At 45.1% G+C, this 12,612-nt stretch overlaps 2 protein-coding genes across 2 annotated transcripts; one reads left to right on the plus strand and one right to left on the minus strand.

Annotated features, from left to right (window-relative positions):
* The first annotated feature begins 1,569 nt into the window (after window positions 1-1,569).
* Window positions 1,570-4,606, plus strand: timm23a (translocase of inner mitochondrial membrane 23 homolog a (yeast)). The gene is made up of 7 exons (XM_076760868.1): window positions 1,570-1,974; window positions 2,101-2,159; window positions 2,272-2,365; window positions 2,675-2,759; window positions 2,860-2,918; window positions 3,197-3,307; window positions 3,762-4,606. Exons 1-7 carry the CDS (start codon window positions 1,869-1,871, stop codon window positions 3,878-3,880), a joined length of 633 nt encoding a protein of 210 aa, XP_076616983.1. The 5' UTR covers window positions 1,570-1,868; the 3' UTR covers window positions 3,881-4,606.
* Window positions 4,607-4,803: 197 nt separating this feature from the next.
* Window positions 4,804-7,768, minus strand: LOC143339501 (elastase-1). Its single transcript, XM_076760761.1, has 6 exons — window positions 7,633-7,768; window positions 7,399-7,508; window positions 6,515-6,609; window positions 6,152-6,432; window positions 5,219-5,382; window positions 4,804-5,121 (listed from the first exon to the last, which is right to left on the minus strand). Exons 1-6 carry the CDS (start codon window positions 7,766-7,768, stop codon window positions 4,942-4,944), a joined length of 966 nt encoding a protein of 321 aa, XP_076616876.1. The 3' UTR covers window positions 4,804-4,941.
* Window positions 7,769-12,612: the final 4,844 nt, after the last annotated feature.

A 12,612-nucleotide genomic window follows, 5' to 3' on the forward strand; every position in this document is an offset into this window, starting at 1 on the left:
TGTTTAGCCAGAGGCACAAAATGAGTGAGTGAGAGAGAGAGAGAGAGAGAGAGAGAGAGAGAGAGAGAGAGAGAGAGAGAGAGAGGCCCAGGGCTGAATGGGGCATTGTGGGAAAGACAGTGGGCACACTGGGCAGTAACACAGAGAACACTAACTCACAGATCATGCCAGAGAGTCTGAAAACACCCACACTGGGCGACAATGGCAAACTTCATCGCTCCACTTGGCCCCTTCTGAATACACACATACAATGGCAGAATCCAAATAAGATGCTCTGTTATTCGTGAAATTCAACACACTAAATTCCTTCAGTGCCTCTGTCCCTTTGACCGGCAGCAGATGGCCGGGGCTGCGCTGCATAAATGTGCACGTACGTGTGCATGTGTGTGGTCTCTCTCTGTTGCATCATGGGTAAGTATCCAGTGGGTCTGAGAGGTGGGAAATCATGCAGTAAAAGGCGTGACAGGTGTCATATGGAAGTTATTTAACCCAGCTCTACATCTCTACATTAAGTCACGCGAACAGCATCATGCAGAGCCAGCTTGTATCTGCCATGACCGAGAACAAGTTTAACTAAATCAGCCAATTAAATCAGGCCTAATCAGACAGAGGACTGAGCAACAGCAGAACCAACGGGTTTGACCTTTCTCCAGCTGGTCTGTTTTTACGATCAGCTCTCTGCTGCCTCCCGGTGGCGCATGTGAGGAAGTCCAACTTTTCTATCTGACCAGCTCTGCAACGAAATGCAACAGGTGAGCAGCAAAAAACAACAGTGATGGAAGAAGTACTCAGATCTTTTAGAACAGTAATACCAGAGGAGAAATACTTTGCATTCAATTTATTAGATAAGTGAGAGAGTAAAAACACTTCCATCAAAATATACTTAAAGTACTCATTAAACACAATGGCCCGTTTCAGAATGAAATATGTAGTATCACTGGATTATAATAAGTGATGCATTAACGTGTAAGCACCATTAATGCTGCAGCTGGTAAAGGTGGAGCTACAGTCAGCTACTTAAGAAAGAGTGAAACTAAAATACATGGATGTTCATTCATGTGAGGATAAGTAAATGAAACCAAATAGAAGAAGAATCTGAAAGTGCTCCGGTACTTTTACATAAATATAACTTTGAAAACCGTACTTTTATTTGGAATAGAACATTTTTATACTTTGAGATAGGCTGCTGCTCCTGTTACCTCCACCACTATTTATACGTTTATATGTAAAATGTTTTAAAGTATGATCAAATTATTGACTGAAAAACAATATTTGCTGTTTCGACCTCGAGATCGTCTCCCCTCGCCTCCGGTCTGTTTTGTAATGCTCTGGCCGCTTCTCACCGTTGGCCCTTTGGTTAAGTAAACAGATCCCAGATCTGTGGAGGTGTCGTAAAGTCGACCCTTCTCCAGCGTCATCAAGACGTTTTTTTGGCTTTAGTTATCACTTGAGAATGAGTTATGGCCTTAAAATAACAACATGAAATTGATGTGTATAACAATATTGTCTATTTTATCCACATTTCGTGGTGGCTCTCGCTGACGTAACAACGGCTCAGCGTCGGTGATCACTTTACGGCAGAGCGTGTTGCTGGAGGTCAGGGACTTGACAAGAACTCGAGCTCAGTAATCTGTGACAAAAATCCGGTGTTTTCACTTGGAAAACTCGTTAGGATTCAACGTACACATCGAGAGGACAACATCTATTGCTGCTGGTGAATTCAGCAGCTCGTCGTTGATCAGTTGGTCGCGGATTTTGAGTTTTGCGACATAGCTAGCCCTTAGCTAACGTTAGCCAGGTCGGCTCGGCTAGCAGCACCCCCCCTGGCTCCAGTTTTCGCCAGGTGACCCCTCGAATCTTTCACAACCATGGACAACAACTCACAAGGATCGGGAGGATCCCGAGCCGGTTTCGGGAGTCTCTTTGGAGGAGGTGCACCTGAATACTCCAACACAGAGCTCGCCGGTGTTCCCCGTAAGCGACATGATGCTTTTAGCATCACACCAGCTAGCTGCTATCCCACTACTTTGGTTTTCTTAATATATAAATCTAGAATTGTGTAAAACGTCAGCTACCATTTCTTTTGTAATGTCATTTCAGTGACGGGGATGAGTCCTCTGTCCCCCTACCTCAATGTTGACCCTCGTTACCTGGTTCAGGTAAGAAAACGCTAAAGAGGAAGTTTAGCTGTTTTCGGTGTCGCGATTTAATGTGTTTTAGTGTTTTTGTCTGTTCTGTCTGCCTGTAACAGCTGTTGATGTTGTGTTTTAGGACACAGATGAGTTCATCCTACCCACAGGCACCAGTAAAACCAGGGGAAGGTTCGAACTGGCTTTCATTACCATCGGAGGATCCTGCATGACTGGTAAGAGATCGCTAACAGCTGTGACACCACACTGTGAAACAGTTTGCAGGAATTACACTTCTAATGGTGGGATTTACAGAGCTCCTTTTGTTCCATACGACTGTGAAAACTGTAGTAAAAGTTCTTGTAAATGTCAGAAGTACAGAGTCGCCATCGCCAGCAGTCACGTTTGATTTTCCATATACTTTTTGGCATTTGATGAAGCTGGAATAACCAGAATTGAAATATCTAAATGTTTTCAGTTTCCAGTGTTATGTTTATTTACTGAATGCTTCACTCAGCCTTTCTGCTTCTTTATTTTGTCTACAGGAGCAACACTCGGAGCTCTTAATGGTCTCAGGATGGGTCTGAAGGAGACTAGAGACATGGCATGGTCCAAACCTCGTAACGTACAGTGAGTGTGGAGACAGACTTCAGTTTCTGTGTATTATTTCCTCCAATGTTACACCTGGATTAGTCGGATTGTCCTCTAAATGTCTGCTGTCCCTCCCCAGGATTATCAACATGGTGACCAGACAGGGTGCGTCATGGGCCAACTCTCTGGGCTCTGTTGGTAAGACCATTACATCGTGACTCAAAAATCACTCAGTGTTATGGATGATAGTTTGAACCAATCTCACCAATGAAAATCATATTACAACATGTAAATAAAGCATTATTTATTTAAAGGTATGCTTTAATAGATTTTGTGCTGATGTGATGTGTGCTAACCTTTAAATTTCCCTCTTCTGAATGACTGTGACGTGACTCTTGTGTAAGACAGATGTGGTATAAGCCAGTTTTGTAGGTACCTCTATATAAACCTATGTGCATTCTCCTTTGTCATTGCAGCCTTGTTATATAGTGTTTTCGGGGTGGTGATAGAGAAGGCCAGAGGAGCAGAAGATGACATCAACACAGTGGCTGCTGGGACGCTAACTGGGATGCTCTTCAAGTCAAGCGGTAGGTGTCTTTTCTGCTTGTGTATCTGCATATTTTACAAAAAGCTTGACTTTTAGAATCAGAATCAGAATCAGAATCAGAAACGGCTTTATTGCCGCGTGCAGCATGTTACCGATGCTGCTCCTCATTAAGGGCAGTAAGCCTCCTCATATTTGGTGAGATACATAAGCGGGAAGGGCATCACAGTATTATGACATAATAGTTGTTATGATGCTTATTTCAATACCTTCCTAATTTTATTTACCATGTACTCTGAAAACGCTCTGTAGACATGTCATGTCATTCAAACTGCAGCACAGTGAATGATATTGAGATGATCACTGGAAATGATCTGAAGGTGAAAAAAAACTTTGTCTAAATTAAAAAGAACTATGTGCTGAAGTTGCTGTTCGACAGATGCTTTGGTGCGTGTTGTTCATGCAGCGCTCACTCTGCCTTTGCTGTGTGTTAACAGGTGGCATAAAAGGTGTAGCCCGAGGAGGCCTGGCTGGTTTAGCCTTGTCTGGTGCCTACGCGCTCTACAACAACTGGGACCACATCAGCGGCTCCTCGTCATCCTCCAGGCTGTACTAACGCCCCCCCCCCACACACACACACACACACACGCACACACACTTACACATCTGCTTCCACATTAGGGCCAAATATCTCTCCAGGACACAGCCTTTAACCACAGCGCTAAGAGGAATTAGACTCTGGTCAAATGCAGTGTGCCTTTCAAGGAAGTGTGAGTTGGTCCCAGTTCGCTGGTTCACCCCCCCCCCCAAATAGCCACTTTTCCTTTCCAGGAGCATTGTGGGTATTAATAGATGTGTTTGAAAAAGATGTGAAAATGCGGACTAAATTCTACTGGAATTCCAGATGTAGACCGTCCTGTAACAGCCCTCTGTTCACTGACCCGAGCGGTCATGAGAACACCCTGTGAGGATGTTATCAGAGGTGTGCCATTTCTTATATCTGATGCTAGCTTCGAAATCAATGAACCCATGAAATTTGGGTTAAATGAGCCAATTTGTCAGGTGTCATCTGATGTGTGTGGTTCACCAGATGAATGCCAGTGGATCCATGTACTGATTTTGGACTAAAAGACTCTTCTTTTGTAGAAGAGCAGAGAGAGTTTCAACTACGAACGCAGAGCTAAGCCTTACGGTCAGTTCTACTTGTGTATTTATTGAAGCGTATCTGCAGTGCTTTCTGTTTTACTGTGCAAGAAGAAATCATTGTAAAACTGTACTGTAAGTGCTGCTTATGTCTATAAACCCACTGTGTTAAAAACTATAATAAAAAAATGGGAAAAGATCCTGCTTTTAACCAATTTTATTGCACAAATGTAGACGGGATGTAAAAGGTCATGAGTAGTGTAAACTATGCCGCGCTCTGTCGCATCGTTGTGCTGTCTGCAGACCAGAGGAGTGCATAGCGTAGACTGTAGATTGTGGTGTGTTAGAAAACAGTTGTCACACATTCAGAACATGTATTTACATCTTGAAGTGGTTTTAAGCTGCAGGAGTGGTGAACTTGTCAGTGGAACATGAATGATCTGTGGCTTTTAGAAAAAAACGCTTTAGTCGTCTGTGGACATCAGACATAACACGGAGCAGAGCTTATGTTTGCTGCTGAGTCAGGTGGCCCGCTTAGTGCAGGAAGAAGTCCCTGATGCGCGTTGCCTCGATCCAGGGGATGTAGGCGGCGGTGCGGGTGAAGACGCTGGGTTTGTTCTCCACGGTGCAGCCAATGGGGCCGAAGCTCACCACGCCGTGCACCTCCCAGCGGTCCCGCCCTAGCTGGCACAGCAGAGGACCACCAGAGTCACCCTGAAGCAGAGAAGACAGGTGGGAAGGAGGTGGGGAATTTAGATGACAAGACTTTTTCACTTCTACCGTCAACACAGTCTGTAAACTCAGTCCTCACCTGGCACGCAGCAGGTGGGTCCTCTTTGTCCCTGAACCCGGCACAGATCATGGAGTCTCGGACACGATCGCCCCAGAATTTCTTCTGCCGGCAGGTCTTGAAGTCAATGATGGGCAGACGCGCTTGATTCAGGGCTTCTGCCAGAGATACGTTCTCCTTTCCACCTGAAATGAGTTCAAGCACAACATTTAAACTGCATTTTTATTCCTACTCTGCCTGACTTTTTAGCCATCTGAGCAGCATGCTAACGTTGGCTCATCATCTTGGTTCAGACTGTTCCTCTAGCTTCATCAGCAGGTTGAACATGTTTAATTTTGAGTGAAATGTCTCAACAGCTACTGGGTGGACTGTCATGAACGTGGCACAGAGCACAGACTTTCATGTCCCCCTCAGGGTGAACTGTAGTAACTTGCCCTGACTTCTCCTGTAGCGCCATCAGCAGGTAAACATTTTTACTCCTCCAGCACTTTGGTCTATGAACAGCCACCTGAAAGCTAATGATGTCCCCATAATCCTCAGCTCTACTTGGTGTCGTTCTTATTAGCAAATGCTAGCGTGCTAAAATGCTAGGCTAAGATGGAGAACATCATTCTGTTAGCATCGTCTTTGTGAGTGTGTTAGTCTGCTGCCTTTGTATGGAAGCAAATGAGGGCCATAATAATCTGATTAATCAAAGAAAATGAACTGAAATATTTTACTTTGCAAACTATCTGAATTTATGTGGTTTTATTCTTCTGGTTCCTTTTCAACTATTCAAAGTGTTGAAATCTCAAAGTATTCAGGCACGGTGACATTTGACAGTTATTCAGTTGCTTATATCTCAAAGCACCACTCGGCCTCAGTCTGCCACCTTGGCTGTCATGTTTGCCAGCAGCCAATCAGTGGACCTCATGGCTTCTTCCAGAGCTTTCCTGTCCCCCTTCCTCCACTCACCCCGGGTGTCCCCCCAGCCTGTGACCCAGCAGTAGTGTCCCGGGTTGAGGCTGGTCTGCTTGCGCGGCAGGCAGGCGTAGCGGATGAAGTTTGATGGGATGATGTCTGTGGCAGCCTTCACCAGGGCGATGTCATAGTCCAGCTCGCTGTGAGCGGGGTAACGGAAGTTCTCGTGCCTGTAGATCCTCTTCACCGGGAAAATCCTCTCTGCCGTCTCTGAGCGCTTCAGCTGGTGCTTCCCCAGGACGATCCTCCAGCTCCCAGCATCCTCGGCTTTGCCCCTGAGAGACCAAGAAGAGCACTTACAGTAAGGCCTTTGTGCTTTTCTCTTTCCACCACTTCTTTTTCTGCGTTCATTCTTACTTCTGGAAACAGTGAGCAGCAGTTAGGACCCAGTTCTTGTGAATGAGAGTTCCTCCACAGACATGAATGTAATGTTTACTTCCTCTGGGACGAACCTGTGAGAGAGAAGCAGACAGCCTCCTCCGTGATGAAAAGGTCGTTTTGATTTCCCTCATATCTCTCACAGAAACACAGACTGAATGAGAAAGAGCAGCACTTAAGGTTTGACACTTTGATTACTTTCATTTCACCACAGACGAACCAGACATCCACCAAATAGCTCAGATTAAAGGCCAAACAGTAAATCATCCAAGCCCAGCCACATTTTGTACTATTCCTCTAATCAACCTGTGCTCAGGGGAATCCTGACCCATCTGCCTCAACTGAGAGCACGTTGGATCTTTATGAATAAAAGTGACTTGGCGTAGTTTGTCCACCAGAGAGCACTGATGAGTTTTTCAACTGTAAAATGTTCTGCTTTACATGACATAACACAAGCAAATCAGCTAGCAAATCATTATCAGATTTTTAAAATCTCAAAAACAAATATCAGTTTTGGCCTTAAAAATCCAATATTGGTCAGGTTATACTTAATACACAACTGTAGCATAATCATACATATGTAGTGCTTTCCTTTCCTTTGAGAAGTGTTGTCTCTGTCTCTCACATTGTGGCTGAGATGGTGAGAAATAAAGACTCAGAAGCCTGGACTCTGGTGTTGTTGAGATGAGTAACCAGGTTTCTCATGTTCCATGCAAACATCATTCATTAGTTGCAGCCCTACAGATAAGACTTTATACCGTAAACTACTGTACTGGAGTTTCATGTTTAAATTTTCATGCAGTCAGTTGTGTCCTTGATTCAAGACCTGAATCTGAACCACATCAGCACAAAGTCAGATTTACCTGCAGAGAGACCTGCCAGGGCCAGGAGTGAGGTCTGGCCTCATTCCCAGACACAATCCTCTCGGCCATGTTGGGCTTGAAGTGAGCCATGCCACAATCCTTCGGCCAGTCTAGGAGGAGAGAAACACCACACGGAAATTAGATCAAGTCCCAATAAACAGAGAAAAAATAGCTTTGTCAAGAGCATCTGTGTTTGCTGTTTGGAGGTGTGTGTTTGTGCATGTTTGCCCTCACCCAGGTGGAGGAGCTTGTGCTGTGGCTGTCGCCCAGGGGTGAGTGTGTACGCAGCTGCGGGCAGAGATGCCTTGCTCAACAGCAGCGGCAGCAGCAGAGACAGAAGGAGGAACAGAGGAGGTCCAGGTACAGCCATCGTCTTCCACAGAATCACCGGCCGGCACACATCCCACACTATTTATACCAGGCAGCAAGGGCACACAGATGTACATGCACAGGTACACATACAGTACACACACACACACTCACACAGACACACACACAGCAGCACACCTCCGGGGACAATGAACTGTGTCACAACAAAGGCCGAACACTGGATTGTTCTCCTGTGGCTGTGAGTTTCCACTGCCGCTGAGAAAAAGGGGATTTCGCGGAGTCCCATCAGCACTTTCACATACGTATAGTATGCTCCCAGTACAGCAACATGCACACAGGACAAACAAAACACAGCACTGTACACAAACAAACACCACGTCACATGATTTGAAGCAGTGACATAGTGACCTGAAAATCACCTTCATCTCTGACAGCCCCGAGCTCCTTCATAGTTCATCCTGTGTAAACATGACTCATTGGAAAAGATGCTGTTACCTGCGTGAAGATGGCCTCTATGGATACTCATGCTTCAGAACCGGGAAGAAGCCAGGATGATAGTAGCTTACGACACGCACATCAGTGTCAGCTGACACGTTGGCTGATCAATACCAAGAAATGGCAGCACAGAAATGATGTTTGATCCGAGAGCGCAGACTGTGTTTTAGCCACGCTGGTTTGTTTAGCCAGTATGTTATCACATGTTTTAAAAAGCTTAAAAATTGGTATCGATGGTTGCCAGTCGTACAAATAGTCCCAATCAAAACTGTTGCAGTCAAGGCAGAAATCTTAGAGGCCTTAAAGCCAAAGCAAATAAACTAATCTGCGTGCACTGAGACCAGAAAATAAGAAAAATAAATGAAAAGCATCAGAGACCCTCCCGCTTGCTCTACACACATCTGTGAAAATATGACAACAATAACTGCAGTGGAAGCCACTAGTGAGTGGAGCTTTTTTCTGTGTTGAATGAGAGAGAATGTGCCCGCTCATCTGAATGGCAGCGCCTGAATGGTCAAACCTCACCGCTGTGGTTCACCAAGTTTACATGCAACTCAACTTTGTGTATGTTTTCCACAGTGAATGAGTCGAGCCAGTGTGGGAAGAGAGGGAGGAAGAGTTTACAGGCTCGGCCGTGTGCTTTTGAGCCGGTGTTTGAGCTGAGTCGCCTCTTGTGTAATAATCTGTGTAAATATTTGAGAGTAAATCCTGACATGTGCTTCCATAACACTTCCCTTATTTGTCGGTGATGAGTAGGAGATCTTGCCTGTGCTTTTTGTTTTTTATATCGTGTCAGGCCCAGTAACTTCAAAGATTTATGACAAACAAAACTCAAGAAACTTTAAACAAAAGTGTGCAAAAACAAGAAAATAACAGAATTATTAACTAAATGTGTCTTCACAATGTTACACTATTATAAATATTATGTTATTGTTTTAATATTACTGATTCCCAAATGTGGCGAATCCGCAATGTAGTCCAGTAGATGTACAGAGTATTAGCGGTCGTTAGCTTATCAGTGTCTGTGTATGTGCAAGAAGATGTGTTGGACATAATGTAGAAAGTGTCACAGTAATTTAAGAAACACATTTAAAGGATGAGTCTTAATAATGTTGGTTTATGTTATGTGTTAATAATGCCCTTAAAAATACAGCACAAGAGTACTGTCTGATATATCATTATCAGACTTCTAAAACCCCTCAAACATAAAAAAAAAAATCCAGTATCAGTCAGGTGTAAAACAGCTTAAAATGAACACACTCAAGCAAAGTACAAGTATTGCAAAACTGTACCCATTATAATAAGATTTTTTAATTCATCGTAATTTAAAAACAAAACAAACATTTTTAGAGCAACAGAGATACAAAGACAAAATCTGGTTTTATTGGGCGTCTACATTAAAGCTGCAGTAGGCGAAACCTGTGCAAACCCATGCAAAACCTTCCACCTCTCTCTCTGCTGCCTCGAATCACTCCGCCAAGCTCGTCCCTCCAGACCCACGACGCTGAACGGGAGCAGAAGGAGTCGGTCGCCCTGCGAAACCTCGTAGGTTCTGCTCTCCACAGCGCGAGCATCGCCAAGATCCCCCTCGCTGCAACTCGTCTTCTCAAAGATGCCCCTCCAGCCCTTTGCTTTGGCAGCGGGATGAGAGGCTACATCACACACATGCACACACACACTCAGACACACACATCACTGTCGCCACTCAAAAGTCATTCCCCACTGTTTGTCATCATGTCTCTTTGTCACTCATCGATATGAGCGCCGTGGCACCGAACATAATGAACCTGAGGCTCTGAACGGAGCCGGGACGTGTTCACACATTCAGCCAAAGGATCTGTTGGATATTTAGCAGTTTCAGGATTTTCCGCAGGATTTTCCACCACTGAATCAGGCTGTCACCATCTCAGGGGACAAATATGTGCATCTGCACTTGTAGAACAGCCAATAGGAATGACTTCTCTTGCCAAAAATAGAGCCAAGAGGAGGTGCAGAAGTCTTTCAGACCACTTGAATTACAATATGCTCAAATGTTATTGTGACCGAATGACACCAAGAGAAATACTGCCTACCCCAGCTTTAACAAGTGTATTATCTGATAGATGCCCTACAGATGTACTGATAACTCTTGATTTCAATGGAAACCTCAGTAGAAATGCTTCTACGCATCACTAAAAAACAAGTTTGTAGGTTTATTTTCAGAAGTGGGAGGAGGACACAATGAAGTTACAGCTAGAATTACTGCTTTGCAGCTGTTTTCCTCCACCAACCAGTCAAGTCATAGTTTATATCCATGTCTGTCCAGACTCATATATGCAGTGAAGGAATTTAACAAAATATATTAAGTTTACATCTTGGCGAAATTTAAGTTATCACTCTATTGACATGTATGATTCCAGTGAGAAACATGCCGTCTTCACCTGAAGCTCAATATCAGCAGAACCAGTCAGCTTGTGGTGACTAGTACAATGCTTCATATGCGGATGCTGCTGCAAAAAAAGCTACGAACAGTAAAACGTGGAGCTTCACAAACATCTTCAACCCGTCAGCACAGAAGATCTAAACAATCAGCACAGTTTGAAGGAGGACAGCCGAGGTTAGTGTCACCAGTTCAGGAGATATGATGTTGAATAATGGCCACAAAAGTGTTTTTGCACGACATTATGATGTCACAGTGAAGCTGACCTTTGACCATGTTAAGATTGTTGTGCAACTCAGATGAACATATCAACATTTTCATAGCCTCCTCTAAATAACGGTGGCTGGACAATGAGAGGACAATGTGAAGTCAGGGGGACATGCCTCCCGTCAACCCTTGTGGAAATTACATCCTTGCTAATGTTTTAATCCTTATGAGTGTATATGATATTATATAATATTGTATAATATTGCATCTCCTTTTTTTTACCAAATGATGACATGAAAGTCCACACGCCATCAGGATAAAACCACATAAATTAAGAACCGCTCCCAGTGTCTCTCTGAGAGACTGAGAGATGGCTTTCAGAGCTTATTAGCAGTGCTTTTGTGCAAACTGTGGACTTGATCGGCTATTGACAATCAATGTGCTAATCAAAGTCATTAGATTAGTCTCCAGGATCAGTCATCTGCCTTCCTGGAGCCTCCACACCACCCGGGCCTCCTCAGGGACCTGATCACACTCTTCTTGCAGCTACGTACACTCCCTCGTGAGGGTGACTTAGGATGGTTGGTGCCTTCCTCTCCGCACGCCTCATCCTCTTCTTTTGCATTATCTCCCTCAGCTTTGCTTATTCTACAAGCAGCCTCTGCCGTTTCCATCGTTTTGTCTCCTCCTTCCTCCTCCACCTCCTTGCTTTCGACAGGTGTCTCCTCAGTCTCACCCTCCGCTGTAGAAGTTGATGTATTAGCCATTACAGGTGGATTAACTTCTGGTGCCATGGCCTTCACTACATTCGATATGAGAGGAGGCTTTGGTGCTTTCTTCTTCTTGGAAGTACGTCTCTCTGGATGGGGGCTGTTCTGGAGCTCCAGATGCTTCTGTATGGCTGTGCTTAGAACTTCCGGGTCCAGAGACGCCCCGTGAATGTCCCACGTCATACCGTCCTCATCCCATTGCACCTGCTTCATGCTGCTCCTCCTCCCCAGCTCGTCCTTCTCCTCCCCCTGGATCTTCAGACACGACCTCCTCCTGTCCAGATCATTCGTGGAGGCGGAGTTCCACGTCCTGTCATCTCCTTGTCTCTCCTCCTCCTCTCCACTGCTCACTGGGAACATGCTGGAGGACGGTGACACCAGATTGGAGTTTGAGCCAACTGAGGACTTCAGGTTCAGTCTTGATCCAGGTGGCGAACCCAAGATTGAATGGGAGCCCATGTTGGAGGCGGACATGTTCATCTTCAGGCCCCACAAGGAGCCAATGGGAGAAGTTGTCTGCACTGCTGCATCAACCAGGTCCCGCCGTGAAGTCATTGTACCTTCCTCCCTGAACACCTCAACCTTTAGAGCATTTGTGATGCCCTCCCTGGTGTTAAGGTTGCACCTGCAACAGCCACCCAATAGTGAGTCACTGACGGAAGTAACCAGGGGTGACCTCAAACCTCGGCCTGTTGGACAGCTTTGCCCTGACTGCAATGGCAGCTCAAGATAGCAAACTGACTCACCTGATTCTTGCACCTTTGATGGAGAATTAGGTGTCAGGTAGCTTAACATTTGCACTGGGCTTCTGACTCCTCCATCTTTTAACTGCGTGCCTCCAGGACTGTGAAGTTCTTCTATCAAGTCATCAGCAAAGCATTCAGGATCTGATGATGCACCTCCTTCGGCTAAGCTAACAGATGATGGGATTGGGGACGGGAATGTAAAAGAAAGCAAGTTATTCTCCAGGAAGCCCACATTCTCTGTGCTGGT

This window comes from Chaetodon auriga, chromosome 20 (genome assembly GCF_051107435.1).
Source record: "Chaetodon auriga isolate fChaAug3 chromosome 20, fChaAug3.hap1, whole genome shotgun sequence".
NCBI lineage: Eukaryota > Metazoa > Chordata > Actinopteri > Chaetodontiformes > Chaetodontidae > Chaetodon > Chaetodon auriga.

Coding starts and splice junctions, on each gene's coding strand:
- timm23a (XM_076760868.1), top strand. CDS start 1,869: ATGGACAACAACTCACAAGGATCGGGAGGATCCCGAGCCGGTTTCGGG. Junction 2,160..2,271: donor ACCCTCGTTACCTGGTTCAG/GTAAGAAAACGC, acceptor GTTGTGTTTTAG/GACACAGATGAGTTCATCCT. Junction 2,760..2,859: donor TCCAAACCTCGTAACGTACA/GTGAGTGTGGAG, acceptor GTCCCTCCCCAG/GATTATCAACATGGTGACCA.
- LOC143339501 (XM_076760761.1), bottom strand. CDS start 7,768: ATGGCTGTACCTGGACCTCCTCTGTTCCTCCTTCTGTCTCTGCTGCTG. Junction 6,610..7,398: donor CCTGGCAGGTCTCTCTGCAG/GTAAATCTGACT, acceptor TCTCTCTCACAG/GTTCGTCCCAGAGGAAGTAA. Junction 5,122..5,218: donor ACCCACCTGCTGCGTGCCAG/GTGAGGACTGAG, acceptor TCTCTGCTTCAG/GGTGACTCTGGTGGTCCTCT.